This window comes from Rhamphochromis sp. 'chilingali', assembly GCF_963969265.1.
Source record: "Rhamphochromis sp. 'chilingali' genome assembly, chromosome: 2".
NCBI lineage: Eukaryota > Metazoa > Chordata > Actinopteri > Cichliformes > Cichlidae > Rhamphochromis > Rhamphochromis sp. 'chilingali'.
In genome coordinates this window covers 49819795-49835878 of record NC_137930.1, presented here as the reverse complement: position 1 = coordinate 49835878, position 16084 = coordinate 49819795, and the positions used below count along the sequence as shown (strand labels likewise).

The 16084-nt window shown below is 38.9% G+C and overlaps 1 protein-coding gene and 1 long non-coding RNA gene across 2 annotated transcripts; both read right to left on the bottom strand.

Moving 5' to 3' along the window:
* Positions 1-188: 188 nt before the first annotated feature.
* Positions 189-1472, bottom strand: LOC308387063. The gene is made up of 3 exons (XR_013969884.1): positions 1426-1472; positions 985-1135; positions 189-327 (listed from the first exon to the last, which is right to left on the bottom strand). It is a non-coding gene; the product is annotated as an uncharacterized lncRNA (long non-coding RNA).
* A 3718-nt stretch (positions 1473-5190) lies between these two features.
* Positions 5191-15678, bottom strand: LOC308391772 (catalase-like). The gene is made up of 13 exons (XM_080874516.1): positions 15499-15678; positions 14437-14608; positions 13001-13111; positions 10877-11007; positions 10447-10551; positions 10118-10243; positions 9842-10033; positions 9503-9655; positions 9276-9414; positions 8661-8791; positions 8150-8257; positions 7841-7924; positions 5191-5994 (listed from the first exon to the last, which is right to left on the bottom strand). Exons 1-13 carry the CDS (start codon positions 15562-15564, stop codon positions 5929-5931), a joined length of 1584 nt encoding a protein of 527 aa, XP_080730642.1. The 5' UTR covers positions 15565-15678; the 3' UTR covers positions 5191-5928.
* Positions 15679-16084: the final 406 nt, after the last annotated feature.

Here is a 16084-nt window from a genome sequence, read left to right as displayed (position 1 = left end):
TCATAGTAAGTAGACAGGTAAATATTAATATATTTTTTCATGCACACACAGACACACAGAAGTATAACAGATGCTTAGTTCATGAAAAACCCGATTTATTTAACCTCACCTTGATAGAATAAATGAGAGCTGCAAGCCCAAGACAACAGGGGTTTGAGTAGAAAAAGCAGAGGAGGGACCAGATAATATGGTCTTTTGGTGGCTCAGTGCTGATGATCACAGTGGTGTGCTGAACCATTGATTGTTGATCCCCATTCCCATCATACATGCTGTCCTGAAATGGAAGGTAACGTGGAGGATTCGTTGTTGTCATTGTTGTGAGCTCAACTGCAGTTTGGAGAGAATAAAGGTGTTCAAAAGAGTTATTGTTGTTGATGATTTCTTTTTTGGGACAGCAGTGGAGTTACAGTGATATTAATATAATATAATATAATATAATATGAGAAAGTGCTTTGGGATAGAACACACACTGGCAACTAATGCAAATATGTCTTTGAGGAGATTCTGCTCTCACAGTCGGTGACTCGACTGTGAGAGCAGAATCTCATTTCATAAGCCTGCTTAGACATACTGGTAATATGTCTCTCCAGCTTTTTACAGGAAGCAGTTGAACAGGTTTGGACTTGCTGGATGAGTATACTGCATGCCAGTAGGGTTGAGCACACTCCCCACCCCCAACTTTACCACTACAGCACCACAACCACAAAATTCAAATTCAGGAGTCTAGCGCTCCATCTAAACAAAGGGCTCTTATACAGATACAGAGGTGTCCTCCTACCATAAATCAGTAAGAGAAGATATAACCTCTTTCATGACCTTAAGGTGTGTGTGTATGCCAGAGTGCTCTGGAAGGCACACAGAGTCTCCACAGACTACTACGGATCAAACCTCCATTATTATGCAATCGATTATAAAACTCAAAGCATATATGAGTAAATATCTCTAAGCATAAATGACAATCAACAATATAAACCTTACACTCACTTTCACGTATCAGTCAGAGCAAGTCCACTCAGTCTTTATGTGCAATCTGGATTCGAGTGGAGTTAACAGCCAAAGGAGACTCAGCAGCGGAAATGTGGGTGGGAAACAAAGTTTTGCATTTGCATTCAATGCAAATTATCTGGTGAGTATGCTGTGACACAACCTTTGTGTTAGTGTCTTAACAACATACATACATAATAAATATGTAGATACACACACACACACACACATCGTTCAAGACCCCAGTTCAGACCGCAGCCTGTGCAAAGACGCCCCTGAGACAACCTAGAATCTAGACAATGTAAAAACAGTTTGACGAAAGACAGTTTAAGAAAAAGTAAGATAACACCACTACACACACACAAAGAAATACATTTTAAATTGTTTTCTTACTTTGAAGTTCATTCTGCTTCTCCTCAAACTCTACTAAAACAGACTCACCTTTACTTTCACTTGTCGATGGGGGCTCAGCAGTGGCACTGCATGTGGGTGTTTTTAACAAAATAACAGCTATCACTTCAGGCAGCCTGTAACGCCCACATTAAAAAAAAAAAAAAAAAACAGGTTAGATATATGCGGGCCTTCCTGTAAGCCAGTCACTATGCTTGTTCCAGACAGGTATGTATTGGCATCATTACAGATTATCTTAGGGGTATGAAGGAGCGTAAAAAGAGGAGCATGCCCAAATGTTTTTTTGATTGATATATATATATATAATGTATACATACATATACATGTGTGTGTGAAATAAACTGCAATAGAGCAAAATATGGGTGTGTGTGGTTGGAGGATGTGTTTGTGCGTGTGCCCACGGGGGGGGGCATGAACATTTTTCTTGTAAAACAAAGGGGGGCCCAGCAAAAAAACCACTGTGGGAGCCACTGTGTTAAACAAATATGTAAGACTCCTTTCTTCCATTTGCACAACATCTCTAAAGTTAGAAATATCCTGTCTCAGAGTGACGCTGCAAAACTAGTTCATGCATTTATTACTTCCAGGCTGGACTACTGCAATTCATTATTATCAGGATGTCCAAAAAACTCCCTGAAAAGCCTTCAGCTAATCCAAAATGCTGCAGCAGACTAGAAGGAGAGAGCATATTTCTCCTGTTTTGGCTTCCCTTCATTGGCTTCCTGTTAAGTCCAGAATTGAATTCAAAATCCTGCTCCTCACATACTAGGTCTTAAATAATCAGGCCCCATCTTATCTTAATGACCTTGTAGTACCATATCACCCTATTAGAGCACTTCGCTCTCGCTCTGCAGGCCTACTTGTTGTTCCTAGAGTATTTAAAAGTAGAATGGGAGGGAGAGCCTTCAGTTTTCAGGCCCCTCTTCTGTGGAACCAGCTTCCAGTTTGGATTCGGGAGACAGACACTATCTCTACTTTCAAGATCAGGCTTAAAACTTTCCTTTTTGCTAAAGCATATAGTTAGGGCTGGACCAGGTGACCCTGAATCCTCCCTTAGTTATGCTGCAATAGACGTAGGCTGCCGGGGATTCCCATGATGCATTGAGTTTTTCCTTTCCAGTCACCTTTCGCACTCACTATGTGTTAATAGACCTCTCTGCATTGAATCATATCTGTTATTAACCTCTGTCTCTCTTCCACAGCATGTCTTTTATCCTGTCTTCCTTCTCTCACCCCAACCGGTCGCAGCAGATGGCCGCCCCTCCCTGAGCCTGGTTCTGCCGGAGGTTTCTTCCTGTTAAAAGGGAGTTTTTCCTTCCCACTGTCGCCAAAGTGCTTGCTCATAGAGGTTATATGATTGTTGAGTTTTTCTCTGTATCTATGAAGCGCCTTGAGGCGACTTTTGTTGTGATTTGGCGCTATATAAATAAAATTGAATTGAATTGATTTTTGTGTTTGGCAACGTTCTCCACCTCAGCACTAGCTTCACAGCTCCAACTGACATCTGCAGAGTATTTAGAGCATGAGGTTTGTGGCATTTGTAACAATGGAAACTGAACATGAGAAGGGTTCTGGGTTGGTTCCAGTTTGCATGCTTTTCTAAGGAAGCTCTGGTGCATTCATGCACATTCCAGGTGTACTGTGCGCAGTAAAAATGACTCAACATCAAAATACCTGCCAAGTTAAACCTGCGAAAGCCTCAGCCTAGGACACTCTCAAACTTTATAGCTCTCGGCCACATGCCTCTAAAGCAGGGGTGTCAAACTCAAATACACAGTGGGCCAAAATTCAAAACTGGAACAAAGTCGCGGGCTAACATTTATATTTATTGAAAAAAAAAATATTCCTCCAGATATAAGAATGAATCTTTTCTTATGGACTCAAACAAGTTTTGCTGAAAAACTGAATATGGAACAAGCAAAGCTTAATACTAAACAATATATATATATTAGCTGTATAATACCAGTAGGCCAGCTCTAATAGTAATTTGGTATGGCTTCACGGGCCAAATGTAATTAGGCTGCGGGCCAAATTTGGCCCGCGGGCCAGAGTTTGACACCTATGCTCTAAAGCCTGTTAAATTATCATTACCCATGTGACATGAAATCATCTGAGTTGCTGTAATAAGTGACATATGGAGACACTCTGACCTGGGACTCTACAAACTGAAGCTGGGTCTCTCCAAAGTGAAGCTGTTAGGATATTAGTTTGGAGTTACACTTCGTGTTTTCATATTAATTAAGTATGACTGATTTTCAAGTTTTGGATACATTGGTACATCTACAATCTAGGTGACTGTGGTTTGGGTTCATAAATGTATGAGTCTCCTGAGCTTTTCAAAACATTGAAACTACAAAGAAAAAGTTCATGTGTCACACATTTGTACAGTTCAAATGGCGCCATCCCCTGGCCAACACTTACCAATAACTTATCAGCAGAAAAAAATAATTAAAACTTTCAGTGCTGTCATTATTGACATATTCTTCAGTAAAGCTGCTACACATAATCACAATCTAAACACAAAAAGTACAGCTCTGTTTTCTCAGCAGACAATCCAGAGCTGTGCCCTCATATTTGAAATAAGGGCAAAGACCATAGAAGATACAGCCCTGTTACCCAGGGAGAAAAAAAATATAATGGGGGAAGGGATTAGACTGTTCTTTTTATATGATCAATTCTTCACTTCTAGACAGTTTGAACACTTATAATTGTGTTACCTGCAGCGTCTTGACAGGGCTGGGCTCAGTGCCTTTGGATTGCAGAGGTGGAAACAGTGATGTCATATTTGTGAGGGTTTGACTTACAGAGTACATGGACTGTTTTCAAAATGACTGGTTATTGCAACTTCACCATGTTATGGCAAAAAGGGAGGTAAAGGGATAAGTTTCATTTTAAAAATTCATTAAAATTTCCCCTAAATCCATCAAGGTCTCCAGTGACTTTCTGGTTGAAAATTAACCTCTTATCAATTACCAACTGCTACATAATGTTTGTTTAATCAAAGTAAACAACTGTCATGCTACCCTTTTCTGATTATTACTGTACTATAACCTTAAAGTCCTCTTAATAAAAAAAAAAAAAAAAAAAAAAAAAAATCTAAATTTTAACATACAAATTATAATACTATTTGTGTGAACTCATGCCCTACCTCCAGACACACCCCTGCGCTGAAACTTTACAGCCAGGTGTCATTCTTCCACAACTTGCAGATATGACACGTACAGCTTGAGCAGAGAACCTCTATTGCTTTTAAAACATGCTGCAAATAAAGGAACCAGTGAAAACGTGCTACGTCCAGACAAGTTGAGGATTGTTTTCGTAAAATCAATCATGATCGTTTCTTTGAAAAAGTACAGGAGACAAAGGAAGACGGATGAACTTTTAATTACAAATTCATTCAATATAAGCACAGAACAGATGAGAAATATTTTCCAGTACAGACATTAATAAAAGAAATCAGTCACATTCAGATCAGCAGAAAGTTCACACAAGCAATTCAGAAGTGAGATTTAATTTAGACAGTTACTTTTCATCATTACATGCTTGAAGTTGCATTACTCTTAAAGGTCAGATTTATTTTATCAAGTTTCCCACTTGACTGAAGAATGTCAGAATTCTTATGTACCAATCTAAAAACGTGCAGAAAGACAGTTTTAGGGTAAAGCAATTACAGCCCCCCCCCAAAAAAAACAAACAAAACAAAACACCACACCATCAAAAATCAAATAAACCCCACACTAAACAGAAACAAACCTGGGTTGTTAAGGATGAAGGTTAAATCCATGTTAGTGGTAGTTTTTGTATATAAAAAAAAGGCACAAACGACTGTTTTAGTTAACATTACATCTTTTAACTTGCTCATCACCGCATACCCACAATGATAACACTGACCAGTGGTTCAGTCAAACATGAGGAAAGAAGACAAACAAACAGACAAACCCACAACGGATCATTGCTCATACTGGGGGGGGGAGCAAAGCAGCAAACCTGTGGTTCATGACAAATCCAGATGTTTTACCAGCTTAAATTGAGACTCATCATTAAAGCAGATACCAAGTATCATCCTTAATGCAGATTTCTTTCAAACTTGCAATGCTTTTTTAAAATTTCAAGCATCATAGCTTAGTAGTACATACAATGTGAGGAATTACTGGAGGCTGGTTTGGTTAATTAGCTTAATGCAATCAAATCAAAATGAAATGAAATGCTTTTAAGTGCCTGTTAAACTCAGGTGGTCAAAGCAAACAGTTACTACTCAAAGCTTAAAAAAAAAAAAAAAAAAAAAAAAAAAAAAACTGCGGTATTATCATGGTGACTTTATTGCAACCTGGTTGTGGTGCAGCTCACAATGCACAGTGCTGACAATTTAGAGAAATAAATTGCTTGGAAAAACTGAATCAAAAACCAATTAGCCACAACAGTAAAAGCCAGATTACTTGTATTTTGAGCCTTTCCTGATGGATCTAATATTGTTCCATTTCAGTAGTGGTCAGTTATGACGCAAGTGCATTTGCTCGCTTGAAATTTAAGGCATCACATCTTAGAGGACGCGGCGATGGCAGCGGCTCCTGGACGGCTGTAAATATGCAAGGCAGCGTCCTGTAAAACACAAATTGAAGAAGAGAAACTCAAAAATGAGGTCAGACACTTTAATGGGCAGAATATTACTGTAATTACAATGTACTACTATAAGTACTTTGACACCAGATAAAAATCCATCCACACGTTTCTTCTTATTTAACACCTCAGTTTCATACCATGTCCTCTTACTTTAAGGTCAGACATCCTTTGATTATCTGTATCATCTAATGAAAGTCTTATCGATTGTTAAATGCTCCTTTCTAAAGAAAAAAAGAAAAAAGAAAAGACTTTTGGGAAAGTCTCTAAAGATATTTAACTGTGAACCAGTGTGGCTAATGAAATGAATGAAATTACAACTTGCACTGGATGTATGCTGTATATAAACACACAACTAGGGCTGAACGATTATGGAAAATAATCTAATTGCGATTTTTTGCCCCAATATTGCGATTGCGATGCGATTATTTTTTAAGGTCTTTGTCTTCTGTATTATTAAACAAAGACAAGCAATACATCATATAGTATGGCCAATACTATATTACATTAATTTTAAACTGTTCTTTCCTGGAAGACAGACCTCTGTTATGATGACATGAGGTGATGCATGAATTGATGACTGACATTTTTATTTAACTTCTTCAATCACAACAGTATATTTGAACATACACAATAGTTTATTTTTAGCTTACAAACATCTGAGCATAAAGTGCTGACAAGGAACCCTGGTGTAAACATTAAAATGAAAGTCAGTACAATGTGCAGATTGCAGAAATATACATAAACAAAATCAGTGGCTTTACCACACTCAGTTTTTCGACATCTGTGAACTACTAGACAGTCATTCAATTAAAAAATAATATTAAATAAATAAAACTAATAAATAAAAAATACACACATCTTACTGATCTCTGCAGTCAGTAACATTACACATAAAGTGCAAACATAATAGCAATTGTATAAACACACACACAAACACGCCTTTAAAGTTTAAAGGCGTGAAATTGGACGGTCTAGTTCTGATTAGCGTCACCGCTGTCTCGGTGGAGTTTAATAAACTCGGCCGTCTGCTTCTTGCTATCTAAAATATAACCAGACACTGGTGTAAATTCTCGACTGTCTCATACTTCTGTTTAATAAGTTTTCTGTTTGACGTTTAGTCAGCTGTGTGAAAACCAAGGAGGAACCCACCCGGGGGATTAATAGTTTTATTTTATCTAATCTAATAACTTTAATCTCAGCCAAACCGATTTACTCACGAACAAACAAAACACTGAAAAAAGCCCAACAATAACATTTTTAGGTTGTCTAAGTGACTTATATATTACGTTTAACCCGAGCAGCGAAACTCCGCGGTGATCTGAAAATGATGTGCCGGGAGTTGTGCCGTTCTCGGCCGCATCAGTAACCCTCGAGCTCCCGGCTAGCTGTCGAGCTGGTGGGTAGCAGACGCCTCTGAAAACGTCGAAGCACTTTTGCAAATATGGGATATCTTGATAAACCGAGCAGATATTTGATGTTTACACAACTACTTTCTTGCCTGAAAATATTTATTTTGTGACCCAGAAAGATTAGTATGAGTAATTTTAAAACTTAGTAGCGGCCGCCATTGCTGGAAACTGGAGTTTGGCTGGGCCGCGCTATGAATTCTGGGATATGGTAGTAATTTGGACAGCCTTCGGCGCGTCGCTGTGACGTAATCGGTCTACAAATGCGGCCTCAGGAGGATGCAGCCCATGAATTTGGACATGTCCAGAGTATAATCGCAGCCTTTGCAGTTAGAAAATTGCACTTGATCATGTCGCGATATTATCGCAAATGCGATATATCGTTCAGCCCTACACACAACTAGACAAGGCCCGTTTACCTTCTTGGCCTCTGCATTGTACTTCTTGAGAAGAGTCTCAACTCTGTTTCCATAGTCTGGATGGGCAGCCTTCAAATTCTCGACCTGCAAGATACCCAAGAAAAACATTACAGTCCTGGAGGATAGCAGGTTCTTCAACAAACAAAACACACATCTTCTTCGTCTCCCCATGAAAAAAAATAAACAGATTACATACTGTAAATAGATTACATTTACCAATAAGCACAACATCTTTCCTGAAACCTCACATTCCAAAAAGCACAAACTATGAGCGACAGCAAAGTGAGAGACTGTAGTGCTTGGACTCACCATGCGTTTCTGGATGAAGAGCTGGGCTCCTTTCAGGGACCCTGCCATGTTCTGGCAAAGTCTCTGTCGCTCCTCCTCATTCAGGACCTGAGTGTAGAAGGTGCGAACCTGCAAAAAACACAGGTTTATTCTCCAGAGGAAAAAGGAACTAATCAGAAACAGATTTTGACTCAGTCCTTAACTGGATTTCCAAGTTCTTAAACAACATCTTATGACATACAGCTACCGTTTGTTACTAATAAGAAGTGGCCTTAGCTACAGTTGTGTTCCTTCCAAGATGAGGCCGAAGAAACCAAACGAGTGCAGTAACAGGAAGAAAAAGCCACTAAAACTAAATCTACATATTTCCATTACCCTTTAAAAAATTAGCAACAATTTCATCTTATCATTCGATCCACTGTTCATATTAAATACAGATTTATGCAGCTTTTTAATATTATCAAATCTGAAATTGCCTGGGCCTCAGACACTCTGTGTCACACGCCTACAGATCCTGTTAAATCATCATTACCTGTGTGACATTGTCTTCATCTGAGCTGTTGTAACGAGCAACATCTGCAGACACGCAGAACTTGGACTCCATAAACTGAGGCTGAGTCTCTGGGGCACTGAAGCTGTTAGGGTAGTAGTTTGGAGCGCCACCTGGTGGTCAAACAAAAACACTGGTGAGGCAGTGAAGGAAAGAAAGAAAAAAATGAACAAAGACCAGATGTTTGTGGAAAACCATAATCAGTGACTATAGTGATGACATACGTTATTCACACATCTACCACTGTACAATGCATGAAATGTAGCGATAAAATTAATGTTTTATCGCTAGTTTTTACATTTTGTGCACAATGTAGATGACTGTGGTTATGCATGTAATGCCCATGTTATAAAATTATTTCTAATTATTTTATATAATAAGGGTGTTTTTGGATCACTAAGATTTTTTAAAACACCATCACTGATCGTCTGCTTCAAAGGTGACATGCACTTGTGTATATGTCACGTGTATAATAACAGTTAAAAATAACAGTTAAGAACTCAGTATAAATAAACTGTAACACTACCTGGATTAAAATTCCAGGATTACTCAAGATTCATTTCTGAGCCACAGGTACCAGACCTGATCACGTCTCACCTTGGTTGTCATGCATGCACATCGGACCATCACGCTGGTAGTTGGCCACACGAGCCCTGAAGGGGCAGTTGACAGGGATCTGCAGGTAGTTTGCTCCCAGCCGGTGACGATGCGTGTCTGGGTAGGAGAAGAGGCGACCCTAGACAAAGAACATGGAGGACAGAGCTCAATACCAACCTAGCTTTTCTTCATTCCCCCCTAGCTTGTCAAATCTGCCATAATGTCACCTGCAGCATCTTGTCAGGGCTGGGCTCGATGCCTGGTGGCATGTTGCTTGGGTCAAAGGCCGCCTGCTCCACCTCTGCAAAGTAGTTGGCTGGGTTCCTGTTCAGAACCAGTTTGCCCACAGGGATCAGTGGGTATTCTTTATGTGACCAAACCTGCACCGCGAATAAAATTTACAAATCACAAAAGTCATCTGTGATTTTCAAATGAGCACGTCATTATTTAGAGACAACCTGTGATAATATGGACGTTTTTGGAAAACAAGTTACCAAGTCACTGCACATTTATGTCACGTATTACTTTATAACTCAGATGTTTTCTGTTGTGCAGAACTGCAGTACCTTTGTAAGATCAAACGGGTTGAACCGGAACTTCTCAGCCTGCTCAAAGGTCATGACCTGGATGTAAAAGGTCCAGGATGGGTAGTTTCCATTAGCAATAGCATTGAACAGGTCTGCAATTCCATAATCTGGGTTGGTGGCTGCCAGGCGGTCTGCCTCTTCCACCGTCAAATTCTTTATTCCTTGATCAGTCTAAAAAATTAATTTAAAAAAAAATGAAGTCAGAGATGGCAGAACACACAACATAACAGCTAATAAAGCTGACCTCAGGCAGACCTTATAGTGGAATTTGCAGTAGACACGTTCACCATCGGCATTGACCAGTTTGAAGGTGTGAGAGCCGTAGCCATTCATGTGACGGTGGCCATCAGGCAAACCTCGATCGCTGAACAAGAAAGACACCTGCACAGGAGACAAGACGAGACCATGAAAACAACTACAAGAGTTTCTGTCAATAATGACTACAAGTATAAAGACAGCGAGCAACAGTGCACAGAAAGACTTACTTGAAAATATTCTTTATCCTAAATGTGTATTTTAGAAACACCTCAGCTGACATGACATAATATACTAGACTTTTCAGTATCAGGCTCAGCAGCATCTACCTGATGCAGACTCTCGGGCCTCAAACTCCAGAAGTCCCACACCATGTCAGGGTCTTTCATGTGGGTTTGGGGATTGCGCTTCTGGGAATGGATGAAGGATGGGAACTGCACGAGATTAAAGATGGGACATTAATATAAGACAATGTACACTTGACTGATATTAGCACAAGTGTTGTGAGGAATGTGTCTCTGGTCTTAAATATCTTACATTAGGAATAACAAGCTTGGTTTATTTCATACGCCCTCGGGTTAGATATTTAATGTTAAAAAATAAAAAAAAGACACAAAACTGAAAAAGCAGCCACACTTAACTATTTCCATGTTAGAAAAAAAAATGTACTGCTGTAATACTGCAACTCTCTGACACAAAATTATAAAAATCTGAACCATTACGGTCTGCCCAGACACATGCGTCCCTACACCCACTCACCAGCATGGCATCCCTGATGAAGAAAATTGGGGTATTGTTGCCCGTCAGGTCCCAGTTGCCATCTTCAGTGTAAAACTTGACTGCAAAACCTCGAGGGTCACGCACAGTGTCTGCAGACCCAGCCTCTCCAGCTGGGAAAATAAAAAAAGTTCAATTGATATTTTACAGACAAATCATGAATTAGTATCACTATCCACTAACTTAGTCTAAAAGACAATGTTCAGCATCTACAGCATACAAATCGACTGAAAGTTCACTGTTAATGTCCTTTCTAATGTCACCCAAGTTGAGATGTTAAGAGCACCACTTGCCAACACAGGGCCAGCCTGCTTATAGGTATCAATCCTTTACCAAATACTCACTTTTACTCACATTTCCATTTTCAAGGGATGGTTTATGACTCATACAAGCACCAGAATGTCTAATACAGTCACACTTTCATGAAACACTCAATGTTTTAATTGTCCATATTCTCCTATGACAGCATTTCAAAACTGTTTAGCACGCATGCATTTTCTCCCCATATTTTCACGAGCTTGTTATCTGTCTTCAGCAGACATGAACATGCTGTGAGAAGATTAAGGCTTCATATAATTGAGGGGGTAATTTTCTTATATATATTCCTGTCAGTTGAAATATAAAAAATAAACAGGATGTTTTTAAGTCAAGTCCAAGTTCTGAGGCAAATTCCATCCTATGCAAAATTCAAAATAATAAATGCAAATTATTATTATTATTAAAAAAAAAAAAAAAATGAAATATGCTAAAGGAAGATGGGAAGAGGCTGAATGGGTTTGTGACGTAGCAGCTGCTCAGTGCAGTCCAGAGGTGCCACTACAGATGTTAAAAGCAATAGACTATGTGCATGTTAGCATATGCTACTTCCGGTGTGGAAACTCCTGTGGGGAGCTTTGTTTCCAGTGTCCTATTCGCACCTTGTTTACGGTCCAAAACAAGTTAAGCAAATGAATGAATCAAGCGGCGATTTACATTTCTATAGATGTCTTGGGCATTTAGCCAATATATCGGTAATGGATGTTCATCGACTTGTTGATATTTTTTCCCCCGCGCCTCAGAGCAAAAGAGAAAAGGGATTCAAATTTTATATTTCTCAGTATCTGTAAACAGCGGTCCTTCGTTTATCGCGGTGTTATATTCTAAAAATAACCAGCGACAGGTGAAATCAAGTAGCCAATTTTATTTTTTGACGGTGCAAAACGTTTCGTGGACATACAGTACTGCATTTCAGAGTCACACTGCTAGCAATCGATGCAGCGATTCTGTACTGTACAGGAGAGACGTCACGGAGGAGATCGTCTGCAGCGATCAGGACGCAGGACACATTGTGATGTTTAAAAAAAAAAAAAAAAAAGCATGCAAACTTGCACTAAAAAAAATCTGCGAAACAGCGAGGTGAAAGGTGAACCGCGTTATAGTGAGGGACCGCTGTAATTTTGAAGGTAAGTCACAACATACCCTTCGTAAATACTAATGTATAGAAACCCTTACCAGCAATCATTCATTTTTTGTGTGGCTTTTTTCACGGTTTGTTAACATGCTGTGTAGGTGTGTACTTGACTAGCTGATATCGACATAACGGGGGAAACATCTGGTTTGACTATTCTTCACCTGTAGTTTGAATGCTGAACATTTGCCTGTTTAAATCATAAGACCAGTCACTATACAGAGATGTGCTTCTGAATGTGGACGATGTGTCTTCTGCAGTAATGCAGTTCTGCTTGTGTTGAGTGATGTAAACAACTGATCATCTAAACGCTTTAAACGTCAAAATTGATCATTAGATTTTTTATGACACAACAGTGGTGAGTGTTCCCACCTTCTGCTCTTTGTAACTTAACGCGATCTTTCCGTTTTCGAGTTTTGGACATGATTGTGGAGTATATCTTCGCAGTAGCGATTGACCGCAAAGTAAAGCTACCGGAAATGTACAACCCCACATCCGGTCTCAAACCAGGAAGTTAGCATTTTCTCGTGCACAGGGTCTATAGTCCAAACAATCACACCAAAACTGTGTCGTCATCAACAACAACAACCACCCCCCAATAAGCAAATCTGTAACCATTAACAAGGCGAACCCATGAAATCCTTTATGGTCGTTCTTACCCACAGTGGAGAAGCGGACAGCAATTGGTGTAGTCTTGCCAACATGCTCAAACACTTTGGCTTTGCAGTAGCGAGTGATGTCATGAGTGACCTCAAAGTAGCCAAACGCCCCTGAATAATGGAGAAAAAATGAAAATAAATACAAATTTTAGAAGACATGTATGCTAATATAAGCTTCACAAATTTTGAGTTCTAGTTTTTACTGTATTTATCATGGGAACAAATCTAAGACTCTTGAAAGTAGGCCAACAAATAACTTGTTCAATGTCTGTCCAAAGTCTGAAGCCCTGATCTGTAAAGCCTGTAAAGATTAACAATTGTTCGGAGTTAATCCACAAATAAGCAGGATCCACATTTCCTTTTATACTTATTTTTTTGGTTGTCTTGTTTTAACTTTGTAATTTAATGCAGTCATTTGTAGCCATCTGCCTGCACCAGAATACAATTCTTGACTAAATTTGCACATAAATTTGAACACTTTCCAATGTTAAGGATCAGACCAATGCTTGATCTCAGACATAAGTGCACCACATGCCTGCTGTTAAGACCTTTTAAACACTGGGAGTCTTTGGTGCCAGGTGCTGAATATGTACCTTAGTAACTCTGCATCTGTGGCATTCTAGTGCATATTAAATGGCCAGTGTTGAGAATACACTGCATAGTGTACAAAGTGTTGTCACCAACAAATTGAAAAGTTGTCCTAGCCATTAAACTTTATCATTTTGAATAATGCATTGTCGATGTCTAGATCTCAAGCTATGATTTGCCTACTACTTCAGGCATTAGAACTAAGAAATGATTCATGTCTGAAGACTTTATAAATATAGAGCTAATCCCACGGTGAGTCATTTTAGCATTGTATTTGTGGATGTAGGTGGAAACAACCAAAAGGCACAAGACTAATAATATTGTGTAACAAAAAGCATGGCAGCAGTCATAACTGCTACAAAAACAATGATGTCAGAAATTACACAAACATTTTTGAATGATGTTGACCATAGATAATGAATAAATTAATTGAAGCCTTTAATTTTTTTACTGCCAGCAGGAAGACTTAAAAGAGTGTTACTTACCAAAACTGTGTGCGAGAACCATTGAGGGGCTCGAAATGAAATAAATATAGTGGGACACTATTTCTGGCCATACTGCTTAGCCCTAAGTGTTGGCATAAAATGTCTAGCCATCCTATTGACCTGAATGGCAACAATTTTTACGTTTGGCTTTCTTTACTTAATTACAAATATTCCTTTAAGAACGCAAAGCGTTTTTGTTAGCCTGTTAGTCAGCGAATATAAATAACAATTTTTTTAACCTTTTCTTACACACGATCAGCAGTAGTTTGTGTGCACTTTTGCACTGCTATAACAAAGGGACAGCAAATCGGATAAAAAAAAATAAAAAAAAAAGAGCATCATGACTACAGCACAATGCCTTACCTGCCCCTTTGGCATGGACCACTCTCTCTGGGATTCGCTCACGGTCAAAGTGGGCCATCTCATCTGTGAAGACAACATCTTGAACCAGCAGCGGCCCTCTTGGTCCTGCAGTCTGCAAGTTCAATTTGTCTCCCACTGGATGGCCACCGCCTGTGGTCAGCACATCTGGTTTCTGATAACAGATGGATAATAATAAAAAAAACAAAAAAACAACGACAACAAAAAAAAAAAACCCACAAAAACAGAAAGCATTAAATATATCTTGATGTAAGACTATAACAAAGACTAATGCAATACAGCTGGTCTTTCTTTAATGCAATTTTAACCTTATGGTTATAATGAAGAAACAAAATCAGTGCAAAATACTAAGTGGCTTAACATATTAATCAATGAAATCATCTTCAGTGTTTGACATTACTCCTGCATGAGCCTTAAACTGTTATAATAACTCATTGTCTAAATGAACGCCCTTAAAACTGGCACTTTTGAAAGAAAGTATCTATGAACCTAACAAAGATATTGACAAAGTTGCACAAGCAGTTAAAAAAGGCAGACTGAGTTAAGCATAAAAAAGTGACACGTGTATACAATGGTGCAGTTTCGCAGGTGTACTATCATAACAATAACGCTGAAACTTGAAGCTGCTATGACGGCATGCTTTTTGTCTTTACGTGACTCTCAAACATGCTCAAAACAGCACGAATAAAAACAATTCTGCGACATGAACTTGGTTACTTTACAACGGCAATTTACTCTAATATGCCCTAGTTATATATAGATAGGAGGGTTGAAGTTCAAACAAATAACCCTGGACCCACTTCTTATCTTCATGGTTAAAGTCTCTTTCACGGCTGTGAAAAAGTATAAAGGACTAAATACGACTGTATGATAAATACTTAAGACTAAAACTACACTAAAAACATTAATGTAGAGACTACAGGACATGAGCTACAAGCTAGCTCTTAGTTAGCCTGTTACCCCTGGACGACCTTTCACCCATTTCCAACTGTGGTAGCCACCGCGGAGTAAAATCACTTGATATAACCCAATGCATATACAGACCTGAGAACCTCGATTCGCCTTCCATGTCTTCATTTGGTCAGTAGCTTTATCTCTGTCGTCAGCCATCTTCACAATTCGGTGCTTAGACCACACACTGTGCAGAATATGTTGCGCACAAAACACTGCTATCGTTTTATACCTACGCCAGAATTTCTTCCTGGACAGTGCCCGACGTTGCTCCGCCCCCCTGCGCCTGCTCCTGACCCACTTACGAGACTGAAGAGAAAGCACCAAACCAAAAACAGGCTGCTGATCGTACATAAATCTTTATGCAATGTTTAAGTGTGAAAAACCTTTATCTTTCTAACCTACTCACTAAATATTCACTTTTAAACTGAAAATGCCGTCCTTTATTTGTAAGACAAAAACAAAATAGTATGCATAAAATAGATACCTTATCTGAGGACACGCCTTAATGTTTACCGTTAACGCAAGCAAATCACCGAACAGCATATTTCCTTATTATTATTATTATTATTATTATTATTATTATTATTATTATTATTATATTGCAGCATAACTAAATTGTAAAAGAGTAGAAGAAAAAGGTGGAAAATGGCAAAAAAAAAAAAAAGAAAAAAAAGAA

Excerpts from the sequence above, each read along its gene's own strand:
- LOC308391772 (XM_080874516.1), bottom strand. The coding sequence starts at position 15,564 with ATGGCTGACGACAGAGATAAAGCTACTGACCAAATGAAGACATGGAAG. Across the intron at positions 10,034-10,117 it reads ACTGCAAATTCCACTATAAG|ACTGATCAAGGAATAAAGAA; the intron begins GTCTGCCTGAGG and ends TTAATTTTTTAG. Across the intron at positions 9,656-9,841 it reads ACCCGTTTGATCTTACAAAG|GTTTGGTCACATAAAGAATA; the intron begins GTACTGCAGTTC and ends TTCGCGGTGCAG.